Consider the following 18,816-nt stretch of genomic DNA (forward strand, 5'->3'; position numbering starts at 1 on the left):
TTTTGCATCTTGGGGCTGTCAAAGATGACGAGCCCGAGGAAACACTCAAACCCAAAGCCAAAGGAAATGGAACCTGGCAATCACTGGAAGGAGTGGCAGGGAAGAAGATGGAAGTAAACATAGATTCATCAACTTTTTTAATCATGGAATGCAAAAGACTCTGCTGGAGGCACGGAGATCTACCTGCACTCCCACTGTGGCAGTGGAACAGAGTACAGTAGTATATATCCAAGATGGAGTTGCAGACAATAATTTTCAAGCCTCTGGGAAGGAGATATTTATAGTCTTCAAGCATTGCACCTCTTTCACTTCCACTCATTTAGGGCAAGAAACAGAATAAGAGGGGTGCAAACCACTACAGTGGTTCCAGTTTGTACTCGTAACCATCATGGTCTTTGCCACTACAAAGAGCACATGTCAAAGAACCATGACATAATGTTTTTGAGTGACCAAACTGATGATACTGGAAACATCTGAGAGGGTTGGAAATGTATAGCTGTACCTTACAGTTCAGATAACCTGTGACAGGAGGGATGTGGTGATGTAAATGTCCACATCACAACATTAGTTGGCATCATAATTCCGTCTTTACAAGGGCAGATTTGGCACACCACAAAAATGCCTTAGCTGGTCAAACCATCGAGGATTTCCGACTCGGGAATGTTCTTTAAATCCCTTTCGACTATAATTCCCTCTGGAAGAATTCTAATTTGCATGTGGAGTAACCTCAATGGGTATATCACCACTGGCCTTTGTTTTCAAGAGGAATTTGTTGTGGTGAACATATTTCCACCAAAATGTCTCCAGAGCATGCCTTCCTTACTAACTTTGGGGAGCCAGCAAGCCCCTCTAATCCATGTTGAAAAAATATATCTGCCTTAAGGATTTCTCAGATAAGGAACACATAATTAGAAATCAAGGTACGAAATCTGACTGTACAACATTGTCGTCCATGCTTGGTTGTTTTCCAATAATGTTTTATTTCAGTTTTTTTCATAAATGGGGGTATTCGTAATAAAGGCAATACATTTCAGTTCCCACTGTCCCTACCCACCATGGAGCCCTATGATGGGATGCACTACAATGCCAAACAAGGATACTGCAGCAATACTAGGGTTTTGTGAGCATTACACCCCAACACTAGCATCAGACACAATGTCCACAACACCCATTGAGAACACCCAACACTGGTACTTGGTTCACCCTAGCCCAAGTAAACCAGCCGATTGATCCCGGAGGGAGGGAGGCACTCTAAAACCGTGTCTACAGGAATTCAAGGCCAAAGTGGTGTGATAGAGTTGGATCCCTCATCCACCAGGATCCTCTTCTCCCCTTCATGGCAAACATGTGGGTGGATGTTTAGATCCCACATAAGGTGAGCTAAAAGTACAGAATCTTTGCCAGGAGGTTCTCTCATCATGTACAGGAATCCACCTAGAGGGGTTTTACCCAAAATAAAATTATTAAATGTTCTATAACACAACATACACAAACCATAAGAGGAGAACAGACAACTGTCTTATATATCTCAAAATGTTCTAGCACTCCTGTGGAGAAATGCAAGAAAAAAAAAATAGACACCAAAATTGCAACAATGCATAAACTCAGCTGAGGTACATACTTCAACCACCACCATTAGGCTGATATGAAGAGCTGTTTCTCAAGTTACACCTACTTACCACTTACCTTTCCAACTCAGCCAATAAGACGCTTCTACGGCCAATAACCATCAATTAATCAATTATGTGGAAAACTGTAAAAGGATATTAAGAGCTAGGTGTTAAAAGAGTGCAACAGAAAACCATTTCTTTCACTGTTACCTCTTCCTACTTGTTGTTGATAAAGTTTTTTTCATTACCCACTCACCTGTCTCCAAACCTTTATTTTAAACCTTGTTAACCATTTTAAAATATGAGATAGCATATATGAAGCCCACCATAAACATCACATACACATACTCATAATTCTAGTATATGAAATAACTGTTACTGTTGCAACTTTCAGTGGCTGGTGTGAAAATAACATTTTGCATTCTCCAACAATCCTAAAACTTCCACAATTAAATTGATGCAAGAATTACCATTTAAATGATTTAGTAAAACCTGACATAAAAAAAAAACTATTCTTATTGACTCTAAATAATACTTCATCATGGTGTCTGTTAATTTAAAAAAACAGTATGCTTTGTTTAAAACAGTTTATTGCAGTATATAACAATTCTCAATAACCAATCAAAGTATTGTACACTAAGATACTCTGATAGATCAATGAATATTTCTTCTAAAATTACAGATTAAAAAATGATAATAATATCCGAGATCCACAAACTTTGTTCACGTAGTACATCAGATTTTAATCAGTAGTTTTCGTTATCACATGTTATAATAACAACACAAAAACAGATTATTTAAAATAAATAAAATAAATATATTTTAACAATGTCAGAGTTACTTTATCTCTGATTATTTCAACATTACCACAACATATTTATTATGAGATTTCCTATAATATGGCAGTGACATGGATGGCTTCGTGTACAAGTTATTTCTCTATATAAACTGCTATCTGTAGAAAAAAACAAGTTTTCTTTAAAGATAAAGTTAATTTAAGTTTGAAACTATTCCTTTTAATTACTACAAACACACAGATATACAACTGTTACATTATCAATATTAACATTTTTAGATATCTATGCATCAAAGGAAATATTACAGCATGTTATTAAAGGGAAACTTTAAATATATTCATAAGAATGTATATTCCCAAATATACACACTATGGACCTCACACGTTTTCAAAGATCTATTCAAACAAAAGTTACAAACTACTGTGGAACTGGTACTTCCAGAGACATGATATTTCATCTCACTACACTGTGAGAATGAAACAATTTAACATGGGAAGAAATATAAATTGTGACAGTTTGAACATATCGACTTCTTGAACTTAAACTAGTAAACATTTCACACAGTTTTCTTTTTCACAAACTGTGCATACTATTACCAAGTGTTATGTGTTGAGAGCAAAGTGTTTAGAAAAAGCAATATTTATAACTGGAGAGTCCTTAACACATTCAAAGTTTGTGTTAGACTCTATCTGTTTTAATACAATGAATGCTAATTTCTCCATATTCAGTTATGTTCATCACGTGGAATGTTATTTTCTCCATATTCAGTTAGGTTCAACATGTGGAATGTTATTTTCTCCATATTCAGTTAGGTTCAACACGTGGAATGTTATTTTCTCCATATTCAGTTAGGTTCAACACGTGGAATGTTATTTTCTCCATATTCAGTTACGTTTAACACGTGGAATGTTATTTTCTCCATATTCAGTTACGTTTAACACATGGAATGTTATTTTCTCCATATTCAGTTACGTTTAACACGTGGAATGCTACTTTCTCCATATTCAGTTATGTTTAAGACGTGAAATGCTACTTTCTCCATATTCAGTTATGTTTAAGACGTGAAATGCTACTTTCTCCATATTCAGTTATGTTTAAGACGTAAAATGCTACTTTCTCCATATTAAGTTATGATTATCACATGAAATGCTATTTTCTCCATATTACGATTCACACATAAAATGCTATTTTCTCCATAGTAAATTATATCTAACACACTGGACACTACTTCCTCTATGTTCAGTTATGTTTAACATATGAAAGGTTAAAAGAATCACATAACTACAACAATAAAGAAATGTCACGTGCATCAACAATAGTTCTCTAAAATAACAAACATGGTACATGAATAAAAATAATACAAGACCTCACAGTATGTCACACAATTTAAAATATTTGACACCAAATTCTGAAAAGTGAACAGGACTGTCTATAACAGATTAAGTCCATCTGACTTGATCAACGTAATGTTAACATTCTCAGTCAACAGAACAAGTAAGGACTCAGTCCACTGAACCGAGCCTGTGTTGAGAAGGAATGTTGACTTTAAACCTGAATTTAATTTGTGTATCAACATGAAACATGGTGAGCCTATAGTAAAATCTATTCCAAAAGTACTTGTACTCAAAATATGCCTGTGACATTAGTGTGACTCAGAATTTTTATCCATCAGTCAATTTCCATCTCACGTCTTCATAACCACTAAACCTTCAAAAATGCACATCTACAGCTTCTTTTAGTATTTATGTATACTGTATCAAATATTTACTCTCCTTTACCACAAACTGTAGGTTTAAAACGGATATATGATAACTCTGACCTGTAAATACATAATATCATGAGGAAAGGCACTCTCCAGAAAAGGTCATGGCTTGTGCACTTTGTCCCCACACTCATGCAAATAAAGTTAAAAGAGCATTCAAACAGCAATACTGAATCTGTATTCATTAACCGTCATATATCTCTGAAAGCACCATGTCAAGCGTCTCATAGTTTGCACTATCTTCAGAACAATAAACAGAACAGATATGGCAAAAACTATAATAAATGAAGACACATTAGAATGAATAATGACCACATACCATTTTATTCATAATTTAAAAGTATTTTTTTCCTATTTCCTATAAGACAGTATTTTTCTTTCTAGTATTGCATCAAGTTCTTTCCATGGTCCTCTCTAATGTTTCATAAACATACTGCCAACCACCAATTATCTTTCTCTCTAGGAGAACACTGATGTAGCACTTTCACAGAATTAAAAATAATAATCCAATTCCAATATCTTTATTGTCAATAACTATATTAACAAGCTACTGGCTGTTGTCCACATTATTCTTAAATTATAACAAAAACACTTTGTACTGGATGACACACACATGTATGTCTTCCAAAACACATTCTTAGTAAATTTAAGAACTGTACTAGTCTTTGGTAAAATAATCTTTGGTAGAGTTAGCTTTTATAAACATCAAAATTAGCTAAAAGTCTGTAGTACATGTTGTGCAGCCATAATTATACTACACAAAGTAAACAACTGATTGTATTATCTAAAATTCTATCTCACTACATCATTTGAAATTGTGAAACACCACATCTACGCAACAGATCCTGGTTTTAGGATTAGCACATATAAAGCTATAATTATTCCATGAATAAATGTAAGATTTCATATTAGCCATTTATAATTTGGTTCTGAAAGATCTTCGAATAGATCATTGGAATGCCAAGTAATAAAGTAAACATTAAAAAGTTACAAGAAAATATCACACACAAATTAAGAAGATATTTACATGAATCCTTACCAATAAACACAGAATAAGTTATTATTCAACAGAATGATATTAAAACAGTTCTGTATTAGATCACACCATGTAAAAACAGTTCAAAGAATGACATAAAAGTACAAGGAGTGGACAAAAAGAAAGCAGCCCCTCTTGAAAATGTAGTTGTTATATCCTCTATTAGATAACAGAAATATATGTAAAACTATATGTTTTTAGAGCACACTGGACAAGATATATCCAAATATGACCTACAGTCCTAATTTAACACTGTAGGTACCAGATAGTATATGGCTTGTTACATGTACTATAAGTTCTGAAAGGGTCCACCAATCTAGTTATCAGATAGTGTACGACTTCTATATATGCAAGTAGGTTTTATCGACATCACTGAGGGTACGACTTCTTCCATACACTATACGTCCTGAAAAGGCCCCATGTAGGTTCCAGATTTAATTTCATTTTTCAAGGCAACTATTTATGAAGGTCACACAAGAAAGTAATGCTTATTCAAGATATTTTCTTACTGAGAGAAGAGATACATTTTTTAACAACTCAAATGTGTGGAAATTTGATTTGAAATGTGGATGGAAGACTCACACAACGTGTTTTAACACCAAATACTCAGTTAACTTTCGAGCCAGGATAACCAAGTAGATTAATATTTCATTTGTTCACACACACACAGTTAAAAAAAATACAAATAACCATAAGAACTCTAGAGTCTACTAAAATTACCAAGTTTAGAAAATTTTCAACAGCACCAAGAACAATACATTGACCAGTTTTACAAAAAGTGTCTAAATTTCATATTCGAAAACTTTATTAAATGCTATTTTCAAAAGTCTAGAAGAATTCTATAAAAACTTCAAATGCTGACCAGCACTTCCAAGCTCTAGATCAGTTCACTGTTGTTTATGTGCTTTATAAAATACAAGTTCTATTTCAACAAAGCAATAATGGAAGAACTTGCAGTACATCATGGCTGAATATTGATCTTAAATATTTAAGTCTATTACATCAACTGTAAACACAGACTAACATTAATACTTTTTAAGTATGACATACGAAGTACTGAAGATGGTTCTCTGCTAGTTCAACTAACTGTTTACACACTTTTCAATGAGGCCTACTCCAAAAGATATATTAAAAGGTTGTCTTGTGGCTCCAACAACTGTGTACAAACATGTTTCACAACACAAACAATAACAAAAAAGAATTTGTTTTTCAATTTTGAGTGATATTCAAAGGTGCACAAAGAAACTTGGTTCAGTGAACTTTCTACAAACTCTATTGATATCTATATAATCTCACAGAGAATAATGAAAGAATTAAAATACAAATTTGATTGATACCAGGAATGATTGCAGAAACTTAAAAGGAAGATTTGAAAAAGCAGGTAAAATTGAAATGAGTCTATTACAAAATAATTCACTGAATTTTGTGTCCAGCTACTAAAGGGCTATCTGCATTAATCATTGCTCCTTTTGACAGATAGAATCCATCTAGTTAACTTTACCCACTACCAACTCTTTGGCTACTCTGTATCAATAAATAATGTAACTGGCCATCACATTCCACTGCCCGCATGGCTGACAGGGCAGGCACATTCAGTGACAGGTTTTCAAACGTGTGATCCACAGACTGAGTCGAGCGTCCTAACCATCAAGTCATGCCAGCCCAACAAAAGATAAAGATGCATGGGACTGATATCCTATTAAAACAGCAGCAAAAATAATGCAGTCTAAAATATTTTCTGCAATTAATTTTTTTTTTAAATAACCAATTGCCCCTTGTTATAAGGCTTCATTAGTAACTTACAAATTTGAGAATTTTCAAAATGCAACAAAAGACAGTTACCATAAGTTTCTAAATGGTTTACAGTGTAAACAACTTACCAAAATCTGTACTTTTCTTCTTGTTTAAACCACAAATAGCATGACATTTAGGGTGAGGATACAAAGAGTAACAACTCAAGAAAACAGTCATATTTAATGTGAACTCATCAAATAACGCATACATTAGAATTTCTACAATAATGCAGAGTACAAAAAGACTAGATCAGTAACAAAGAAATATATTTAAAAATATAATTGTTTGTTTTGAATTTTGTGCAAAGCTACATGAGGGCTATATGCGCCACCCAGCCCTAATTTAGCAGCATAAGACTAGAGAAAAGGCAGCTAGTTATCACCATCCACTGCCAACTCTTGGGCCACTCTTTTACCAACAAATACTGGGATTGACCGTCACTTATAACACCCCCACAGTTGAAAGGGTGAGCATGTTTGGTGTGACGAGGATTCGAACCAGCGACCTTTGGATTATGAGTCGAGTGCCTTAACCACCTGGCCACGCAGAGCCATTAAAATATAATTAATTGACTAGAAAAACTACATAAAAAAATTAAAAGTTTGACTAGTTCTTAGGGTAGTTTCAGTGCATATTATGCTTTACTACATATTTTAAAATCAATTTTAAATATAAAACTTTCCCTGTGTAAAATTACACCATTTCAGATTTATATATCTTCCTAAGCAATCATAGTAGCATAAATTTATGAATTATCAAATAGGCGTTTAAACAATTTCCTACGTCATTAAACCCATATCATTCACAACTATCAGCACCACCTATTGGTAATAATTATTAATGTTGGTAAATTATTAGGAGAGGGAAAATGAATAGTTTTAGAGGATTTATTACATGTGAGAATCTGTGGCTTAGTAAAGTTAATGTGGAAAATTTTGTAATGCAGTTCTTTATTTGGACAATGTTTATTTTTTCCCAGTGAAGGTTCATCTTTCCATGGTGTCTTGTCGAACTAAATAACTGCTGTGGAGTTAAACGAGTTGTGTTTATTAACGTAAATAGAAAATACAGAACTTTACTTTTAAGTTGGAAATGACACCACTCCTTAAAAAAAAGTAGTTTTAGTATTATACTGATAACATGTTAGTAAGATATAAAAACTATTCAAATGTTACTTGAATCTTCAGTTGTAGTGGTATTTAGTACCCTGCTGTTAATAGTTACAAACTAAAGCTATGAAACTAACTTCCTGATATACTGAAGTCATTCACTATTAATACAACATACTGTTGTGAGTTTCTTTTGTAACCAGATATTTTGGTACTAACAGGCTTAGCATCCTACTACTAATAGTTAATAATCAACATACAGCTATCAACTTTCTGACATACTAGAGTTGTTAATAATACAAGAGAATGATCTAAGTCCTTTATAAGCAGATATTTTGGTACTTGACAGCTACATATAAATTACTGGATTCCTGGAACTAAACTTATTCCTTACAAAGTACAGCCAAATAATGTATTTCCCAAGAATTAAGTTTAAAAATGTCCACAAAAGTCTTTCGTAGTTTAAATGAAAAATGACAATATGTTACAACAATTACTTGCTACTGTTTTACTGGTCAACAGAATTCTAGCTTAACATGTACCGACTAGAACTATTCTAATTTTAATCTGAGAAAATTGAACATTAAAAGTGTGCATGGAAGAAAATACCATGTGAAGTCCAACATGTTCTCACATGGATAATGATTGTCTTTTATAGCAAATGTACCTTACAGTTTCTATTGATGAGTAACACTTCAGAATTTTATACAACTTAACACAAGACCTTAATACAACAAAACAGGAAACCAAAGTAGTTCAGTTTTCTATTCAAATCTTTCCACACCATTAATTTTTATATGACCAAAAACTGTATAAGGCTATGAATAAAACTGCAGACTAGTGTGAAAAACTTAATACCCATAAAACTTCACAACCAATGCAGTGCATCCATTGTTACAAGTATTACTCCACACAAGACATGACTATCACCGCTTCTGAGTCCCACTCCGCAGAGCCTGAAGAGCACTAGCTGATATAGTTCCATGTGCTTGTGTGTAACTTCCAAACTCTAACTTTGGACATCCATGACTTTCAATATTAGCTGATTTCAAAAACTGTCTTCTTCCGACACGTGAAGGCAGCTTTGTATTTTCTCGGACAGCAAGGTTCTTCTTTAGACCAAGCTAAATATATATTAAAACATAACATCTTGTTTAAAGTAATAATGCAGGAGTAACACTATTATTAACTTTAAAGGAAAAACCAAATTTACAATAAGTGCAACAACATTGAGGGCTCCAGTTTACTCCAAAAAACATAAATTGATTTTTCTAGTTTTTTCACACTTGTATATCTAAGAAGCTGTACATACAAACATGTAGTATCTGTCAGTGAAAATTAAAGGCTGACCTTGAAATACACCTGTGCATAAACTTCATGTATATTCCTCAGTTTATCTCTAAAAATGTGACTGCCATTTCACATAACGTACCTAAAGTGAACTGACCATCAACTAGTAAGGTGGGTCAAAATGACCTACGTAGATTTTTTCAAGTTGATATTCCAACTTAACTGGTGCTGCTCTCTACATGATATTTTTTGGACTCTGTATTCAATCAGTTCTTGAGTGTTGAGCAGAGCAGATGTACTGTTGCAGTTCTCTTTATTACTGTTGTCATCATTTGTGAATCATTCTGACCCCACCGTATTATAAAGATAATATTTTTGAAGTTTCTCACAAATGCGTCATTCTGACAAACCCTACATCTTATGAAATAAATATTGTACTCCACAAATTAATATGTTTAAACTTCAATTTTTTTTCCTCTGAGCCTTATTTCATAGAAAATACCCTTCACTGAATCTCTAAAGGTAACAAAATAAACCTTACAAATCTTATGTCACTACTAGGTTCATTAAAATAGACAATAAAACTAAATAATTTCTATAACAGTGTTTTAATCGTACTCAGTGAAATGTTTTGATAACTTATGGCAAATTCAACCAATAGTTGAATCTCTCTCAACAACACAACGTATTACTGTCAATCCACTAGATTATTTCTACAACAGTTTACAGGGACAAAACTAACCTTGCTACTACTCAGATCTCTTAGAATCATTGATTGTTTAAACATTTCACTGATTTTCCTGCAATCTCCACTGACGATATCTACAGGTGGTAGTGAACTCCGAGCTAAAGGTGGTGGGGCAGAAGGATGACGGGTGTGAGGTGGAAGACTTCCATTACTTTTACTAAAGTCTCTTCTCTCCTAAACAGGTTACATGTTGTAAATTTGTCACTGTAATCATAGTTTTCTAGCCTTGAGTAGTATTGAATAAATAGTTCATAAACAATCCTATCTTGAATAAAATATTGGTATCAAAATTCTAGCATTATTGTAATGATACATATCAAATTCATTCTACTAAGAAAAATCATATATACTTGTTCATCTTTTCTAACCTATTAAAGGCATGGGCTGAAAGATCTTCAAGTTTCAGAAGTCTGGGATAAATTATTTAGAATGAAGGGAATAAAGTTGCTCAAAATGTAGCAAGTAGTACATGCAAATAGGACATATACTGAGAGCAAACAGATCATTTGTTAGTAACTTGACATCATCATCATCATAATAAACACATTAATCAATGAGACCATTAATTTCAGTTTCACTATGTATTGTGAACAGACAAGTGTTTCTGGATAATTAACAAATAATATCACCATTATAACAGAGAAGTGTTCCTGGATAATAAGCAGATACTATCACCATTACAACAGACAAGTGTTCCTGGATAATAAACAGATAATATCACCATAACAACAGACAAGTGTTCCTGGATAATAAACAGATAATATCACCATTACAACAGATACGTGTTCCTGTGTAATTCACTGATACTATCACCATAACAACAGATAAGTGTTCCTGGATAATAAGCAGATACTATCACCATTACAACAGACAAGTGTTCCTGGATAATAAACAGATAATATCACCATAACAACAGGTAAGTGTTCCTGTGTAATAAACAAATAATATCACCATTACAACAGACAGGTGTTCCTGGATAATAAACAGATAATATCACCATTACAACAGATAAGTGTTCCTGTGTAATTCACTGATACTATCACCATAACAACAGACAAGTGTTCCTGGATAATAAGCAGATACTATCACCATTACAACAAGTAAGTGTTCCTGGATAATAAACAGATAATATCACCATTACAATAGGTAAGTGTTCCCGTGTAATTCACTAATACTATCACCATAACAACAGACAAGTGTTGATTGATTGATTGATTTAGTGTTTTATGGCACAAAGCAGCTAGGCTATCTGCGCCAAATGTCCGTCAAAAAAGGTAAAAACAAATTAAATGTAGTAAAATACAGAAAAGGAAATGAAGGTAAAACAAAACACCATTGACAAAACAGAAAAAGTATAAAACCAATGTTGACACCTAGTTTACAATGGTAAGAGCGAAAGCAGAGTAAAAGAAGTTATAAAGTACTTTAGCAAAATGGTAATGATCATAACCTGCCAGGAAGGCTAACAGGCAAGTTCACGAACCACCGTCAGTCACCTGAAGTTGGCCTTTCCAGTCCTGGTTCCAGGTTATGTGTCATAACCAAAATGTAAAAAATAGAAGTTTTAAAAGACATATAGCAAAATCATAATAATGAGTAGCCAAATGTCCAGTAAAAAGGTAAAAGTAAAGTAAATGTAGTAAAATTTGTAAAAGTAAACAAAGGTAAAAACAAAACAGCAATTAAAAACAGAAAATTGCATAAAATCGATGTTGACATCCAGTCTATAAAATTGTAAAGGACTTCCTGTAGCAGAATGGTAATGATCATAACCTGCCAAGTACTAAAACCATTGTCAGTCACCTGAAGTTGGTCTTTCCAGTCCTGGTTCCGGGTTATCTGTCATTATGGCCAGTACCAAAGGGTAAAGTAATAAAAGTTTAAAAGACATGCAGCAAAATTGGAATAACAACTCGCCAAGACGACTAACCGGTAGTTCAAACAGCAGCGTTAGTCACCTGAAGTTGGCCTTTCCAGTCCTGGTGTCGAGTTATTTAATGTTCTGGCCATTTATCAATCTCAAATTGAACTAGAGAGATTGAAACTTTGAAAAGAGAACCACAATTAAAAAGGTGTAATGAATAAATATCCAACACTTAAATGAGATTAAAAAGTTTAATGGCCATTAAATAACTAAAAACTTTATCAAGGTGGACAGTGTCACCATCACCAATAACACTGTCCAATGTCACAGATAAACCCTGGGAAAAAACATGTTTAAAATAGTGCCGTCGTTGAGAGTCGCAATGATGGCAAGAAAGTAAAATGTGGCTTACAGTGATGTGAGTGTCACACAAACTACACACTGGTGCAACAGTTCTAGATAAAAGAAAACTATGAGTTAAAAAACTGTGACTAATGTGTAGTCTAGTTAGAACAACTTCCTCCTTCCAAACCTTACGGAAGCTAGATGGCCAAAGCCCAATATAGGATTTTATTTGAAAAAGCTTGTTGTCGCATTGTTCACTCCAAGTGGACTGCCAGCTGGCATGGAGCTGAGCCTTGAATACAGGATCATAGTCCATGTACGGAATAGGCACAGTGGTGATAGTGCGTGAGCAGATAGATTTAGCTGCTGTGTCTGCAAGCTCATTCCCGCTAATACCAACATGGCCTGGTATCCAGAAAAACTGGATAGAAGTAGCAGTTAATGAGAAATGGGCCAGTCAGTTTTGAATATCAGCAAGAACAAAGTGTGAGCCAACGTGTTGCGATTCCAGGGCCAGTAGAGAACTAAGTGAGTCAGTATAAATAGTGCAGTTGGAGTACTGCTCAGCTTCAATATGATCCAGGGCAAGAGATATGTCATACAGTTCAGCAGTGAACACAGAAGCTGTAGAGGGGATTCTGCGCACAACCACTGAACCTCATCAAACCATGGTAGAGCCAACTGAATTACCTAATTTGGAACCATATGATTGTTTGAATGATGTTCATTAAATAAAAGACGGTACTTACAATCTGGAGTATCTGCCTTTTTCAGATGACTGAAAGAAAGGTCACATTTGGGGGGATGGGCTGACCTGTGGATTCTGCATTATCCAAGGACAGACCCTATTCATCCAATTTTGCCTGAATGCGAAGGCCAAAAGGAGCAATAGCAGATTGTTTGTTCTGAAAAAGTACAGCCCACTGAGGAAGGAAAACACATCCCCAGGTGGGATGCTTTGGTAAGGAACGAAGTTTCAAAGAATATAGTAAAGATAGTTGCAAACGGCAAAGGTGCAGAGAAGGTTCATGTGATTCAACGTATAAGCTTTGAACTGGAGAGATGCGGAAAGCCCCAGTGCAGAGTGGAAGTCCTTGGTGATGTATGGGATCCAGCATCTTTAAGGCCAAGGGTCTGGCAGAGCCATAGACCATTGATCCATAGTCGAGTTTTGATCAAATAAAAGCACGATATACCTTTAACATAGAACATCGATCTGCTCCCCAACTGGCAGTAGAGAGGGCACTGAGGATGTTCAGTGCTCTTGTGCATTTGACCCGTAGCTGCTTTAAGTGTGGTATAAAGGTTAGCTTACGGTCAGAGATAAGCCCCAAGAACTTGGCCTCAAGGACCACTGGCAGGAAACTTCACCGATATGAAGTTCAGGATCAGGGTGAATACACCGTTGGCAGCAAAAGTGCATGAAACGGTTTTAGAGAGAGAAAAATTAAAGCCGTTCGCCATAGTCCACTTCAGTACACAATTGAGGGCAGTTTTTAGTTGCCGCTCAATATATCTCATGTTCGACGACTGACACGAGATGTGAAAGTCGTCGACATACAGCCCATTCGCAACAGTGAGAAAAAGTTGTTTAGTGATGGCATTTATCTTTATACTGAAAAGTGTGACACTCAAAACACAGCCATGAGGGACTCCAAGTTCCTGTACAAAAGAACGGGAAAGTGTCAAACCCACACAAACTTGGAATCTCCTGTCCATTAAAAATTTTTTAATAAATGGCCACTTAACCCATATGTATGGACGTCTCGCAAAACGCCATACCTCCAAAAAAAAAAAGTCAAAAAATATTGATACAAGATGTTGACGTTTGAGAAAAACTTCTCCAATTGACGTTTCAAGTTGAATTAGGTGGTCTGTGGTGGAATGCTGTTGTCGGAACCCACACTGGGTGGGCGAGAGGAGGTTGTTTGATTCGAGGAACCAAACAAGATGAGCATTAACCATTCTTTCTAAGGTCTTACAAAGACAGCTCATCAAAGCAATTGGACGGTAGTTTGAAGCAATCTTGGGATCTTTCCCTGGCTTAGAGAAAGGTAAAATAATAGCCTGGCGCCAGGCATCAGGAAAAACATTCTCCTGCCAGATCCGGTTAAAAACAAGCAGAATAATAGAAAGAGAAGCAGGAGATAGATGGCGCAGCATGTCATAGTGTACATCATCAGGTCCAACAGATGTACTGCCAGACTGATGAAGGGCCATTTTCAGTTCCACCAGTGTAAAGGGACAATTATAGTCAAAGAGACAGTCAATTCGAAAGGAAAGAGGTGAACGCTCTGCCCGAGTCTTGATGGCCAAGAAGGTGAAGGAACAAGCAGAAGTGCTAGATACCCTTCAAAAGCTTTCACCTAGAGTATCAGCGATGCTCCGGACATCAGCCACCTCCTGGCCATCAGAGAACAAGATCGAGATGGGGACAGAATTGTAGTGCCCACTGACCTTTCGAATCCTGTCCCATATGACCTTGAAACTGGTGGTAGAAGATATGCTAGTTGTGAACTTAATCCAAGACTGCTTCTGGCTTTGACGTCTTATCCACCTAGCATGTGCAAGGGCCCGTTAGAAAGCGACGCGGTTCAAAAGTGTGGGATATCTACGAAAAGTATCCCAGACCCGTTTTTGAGCCTTCTGTGCTAAGTGGCAAGCAGGATTCCACCACGGACGAGGATATCGTGGAAAACGTGTCAAGGTTTTAGGAATACTCTGAGCAGCTAATTGTATAATACAGCCAGTTACCGCTGCCACACAGTTGTCAATTGATGGCTGATTCACAATGGCAGGATCAAGTTCTGCGAGAGCAGTGAAAGTGGGCCAGTCTGCCTGATCCAGCTTCTACTGGGGCACGTGGGTAGGGTGGCATCGACCATGGCCAGTCTCTCTCAAAAGTATAGGAAAATGAACACTGCCTAGTGGATTATTGTCAACTCTCCATGAAAAATGGGAGAATAATGAAGGGGAGCAAACTGAGAGATCAATAGCAGTAAAGGACTGACTAGGTGCATGAAAATAAGAGGAAGAACCAGAATTGAAAAGAGAAAGGTTGTGATCATAGAGCATACGCTCTACAGAGCGACCCCTCCCACCAATAACAGCACTTCCCCAGAAGGGATGATGTTCATTAAAGTCCCCCAGGAGTAGAAAGGGAGGTAGCAACTGTTCAACGAGAGCATCAAGGTCTGATTAATCATTTGTCTCTCCAGGGGACAGGTAGAGAGAACAAACAATGATGGTATGACCCAAGGAAACACGGATGGCTACAGCCTCCAAGGGTGTATTGAGTGACAAAAACAGGGTGGGCACATGCTAATTAACCAATAGTGCCACCCCTCTATGTACTCTTCCATCACACAGCCTGTCATTTCTGTACAGAGAAAACTGTTGAATGGTGACTGTATCAGCAGGTTTTAGAAATGTTCCTTGTAAGGAAAGACATAGGGATGATAGGAAGCAATAAGTGTTTTGATATCATCCAAATTAGAACGTAAACCTCGACAGTTCCATTGCATCAAGGTGGCCATTTTTAATAATGGGTAGGCAAAGTGGCTGAAGAACCCTTCTGTTTATGACCACGTCTTTTTTCCTTACTGTCCTTAGTCGGAGGAGGTCTATCAACCCCATGGATCCTGCCCTGGGTCGATTGGGCAGGTCTTTGTTATTGGAAGGGGATTTCAGTGACTGAGGATGCGAACGAATGATTGTTTAGCCTCTTGGGGTAGGAGAAAAAGATGTATCAAAAGAAATGCCTGTATCTGAAACTGAAGAGTGTGGATCTTGAGGTTTGTTGGAATGTATGGGAGGAACAGAGATAGGTGTGGAAGTTGATTTATCAACCTTTTAAAACCATGAAGGTCAAAAGGCTTTTCATTTGTTTTGAAAACGATTCTTCTGGAGGCACAGAGATATGTCTGCACTTCCACTGTAGTTGTGGAATGAAGTGCAGAAGCATATGTCCGAGATGGAGTGGCGGGCAACAATTTCCGATCCTCAGGATAACTAATGTTATGAGTCATTTTCAAACGCTGCACCTCTTTTTCCTCCAACCATTTTGTGCAAGAACGAAAGTAGAACGGGTGAGAACCATTGCAGTTGATGCAATGTGGGTCCATGTCACATTCATAGGCATTGTGGTCCTTGCCACCATAACAAGCACATGTCAGGGAACGACATGATGTCTTTGAGTAGCCAAACTTTTGACATTGGAAACATCGGAGAGGGTTTGGAATGTACGGCCATACCCTGCAAATTAGATAACCTGCCTTGATGGTGGCAGGTGCATGTGATGATGTAAATGTCAAAATGAGGGTACTTGTTGGCAGTGTAACTCCATCTTTGCGAATGGAGATGCACCTCATTGCCGAAACTCCTTGAGTGGAGAGACCAGCGAGAATCTCTGACTCAGGAACGTTCTTCAAATCCCTCTCAACAATAACTCCTCGTGATGAATTCAAGGTAGCATGAGGGGTAACCTCAATAGGTATATCCCCAATTGCCGTTGAATTCAAGAGGAGTTCACTGTGTTGGGTTGTGGATGTTTCAACTAATATATCTCCATATCGAAGCTTCTTTACTGACTTTGGAGAGCCAGCAAGACCCTCTAGTCCCTTCTGAATAAAAATGGGGGACATTTGCCCTAAAGGTTTTTCTGAAAGAGAATGCAATATAAAAAAATGAGGTACGTGTGTTACAGATGTTGATGATTGCTGCTCAGTCTTCAAAACGTGATCGTTTACCTAATGACTGCTTTTTCATTATTTTATTTAAATTTTTTGAAGGAGGATCCACAGGAAAAAAGAAAAATTTCGGTACCCACTGACCACACCCACCATGGAACCCTACGAGGGGACACACTACAATGTCATGCAAGAACAACACAGCAATGCCAGGGTTTCGTGAGCACTATACCCAAACACCAGCATCAGGCACAATGTCCACAACACCCATTGAGAACTTCCAACACTGGTACTTGGTTGACTCTAGCCCAAGTAGACCAGCCGACTGACCCAAGGGGGGGCCACCCAAAAGCCGCCCGTCTACAGAAATTCAAGGCCAAAGTGGTGTGTTAGGATTGGACCATTCAACCACCAGGATCCTCTCCTCCCCTTCACGGGTCGCCACGCACGGCAAACACGTGAGTGGATGTTTAGATCCCAGAGAAGGTAACCAGACAGAACAGAACCTTCCCTGGGAGGTCCCCTCACTACGTACAGGAATCCACACCGAGGGGCAGACAAGTGTTCCTGGATAATAAGCAGATACTATCACCATAACAACAGACAAGTGTTCCTGTGTAATTCACTCTAATATTATCACCATAATAACAGACAAGTGTTCCTGGATAATAAGCAGATACTATCACCATTACAATAGGTAAGTGTTCCTGTGTAATTCACTCTGATACTATCACCATAACAACAGACAAGTGTTCCTGGATAATAAGCAGATATATCACCATAACAACAGACAAATGTTCCTGGATAATTCACTGATACTATCACCATAACAACAGACAAATGTTCCTGGATAATTCACTGATACTATCACCATAACAACAGACAAGTGTTCCTGGATAATAAACAGATACTATCACCATTACAACAGACAAGTGTTCCTGTGTAATTCACTGATACTATCACCATAAAAACATACAAGTGTTTCTGGATAATAAGCAGATAATATCACCATTACAACAGGTAAGTGTTTCTGTGTATTCACTGATACTATCACCATAACAACAGACAAGTGTTCCTGGATAATAAACAGATAATATCACTATTACAACAGACAAGTGTTACTGGATAATAAACAGATAATATCACTATTACAACAGACAAGTGTTCCTGGATAATAAACAGATAATATCACCATTACAATAGGTAAGTGTTCCTGTGTAATTCACTGGTAATGTCACCATAAGATCAGACAAGTGTTCCTCGATTTCCTTCCTCTCCTCACAACACAGTGCACAAATTGCTATGTCTGCACCAACACTAAACCTTTAAATGTAATAATGATTTGTTTAATACAAACATAAATAAGATAGTATCTAGAAAGAGTGGTAGATGATATGGTAAACATTTATTGTTATGTCACATTTCACATCAATATATGTGAGACCCATGAAAAACTGTTTAAAGTGAACTTCACAATTTCCATGGAGATATGGAACTTTTATATTTCTTCAATCTGAAAAACTTTGAAACAACAAACAATTCTGGTCTGAGATCATTCTACAGGCAAAGTTGCTATTTTACTGAAAGATCTTTAAATTTTCAGGATAAAAATCTGAATTACAACAGGAACTCTAGTGTGTAGTACTTGTCAATTTCTGATCACAAAGATACAGTAACAGTGCACACTGTTTGATAAAGATCTTTATTTCTGCTGAAAGCCCCAGGAATATTCAGAACATTTATGGTGTTACTGTAAAGATTGAGGAAAACAAA

General features: G+C 36.5%; 1 protein-coding gene across 4 annotated transcripts in view; it reads right to left on the reverse strand.

Moving 5' to 3' along the window:
* Positions 1–2,183: 2,183 nt before the first annotated feature.
* LOC143237440 (extracellular signal-regulated kinase 2-like) overlaps positions 2,184–18,816 on the reverse strand; it is a 47,019-nt gene continuing 30,386 nt past the window's right edge. For 3 of the 4 annotated variants that reach the window (XM_076476682.1, XM_076476683.1, XM_076476684.1), the window contains exons 12-13: positions 10,141–10,320; positions 2,184–9,232 (exon numbers count right to left, since the gene is read on the reverse strand). In XM_076476682.1, the coding sequence (XP_076332797.1) occupies positions 9,035–9,232; positions 10,141–10,320 (378 nt within the window). In that variant the 3' untranslated portion in view covers positions 2,184–9,034. The remainder of the gene's footprint in view (positions 9,233–10,140; positions 10,321–18,816) is intronic. The other variant, XM_076476686.1, reaches the window with a different exon arrangement.

The sequence above is a fragment of the Tachypleus tridentatus genome, chromosome 13, assembly GCF_004210375.1.
Source record: "Tachypleus tridentatus isolate NWPU-2018 chromosome 13, ASM421037v1, whole genome shotgun sequence".
In the NCBI taxonomy this organism is placed as follows: Eukaryota; Metazoa; Arthropoda; class Merostomata; order Xiphosura; family Limulidae; genus Tachypleus; species Tachypleus tridentatus.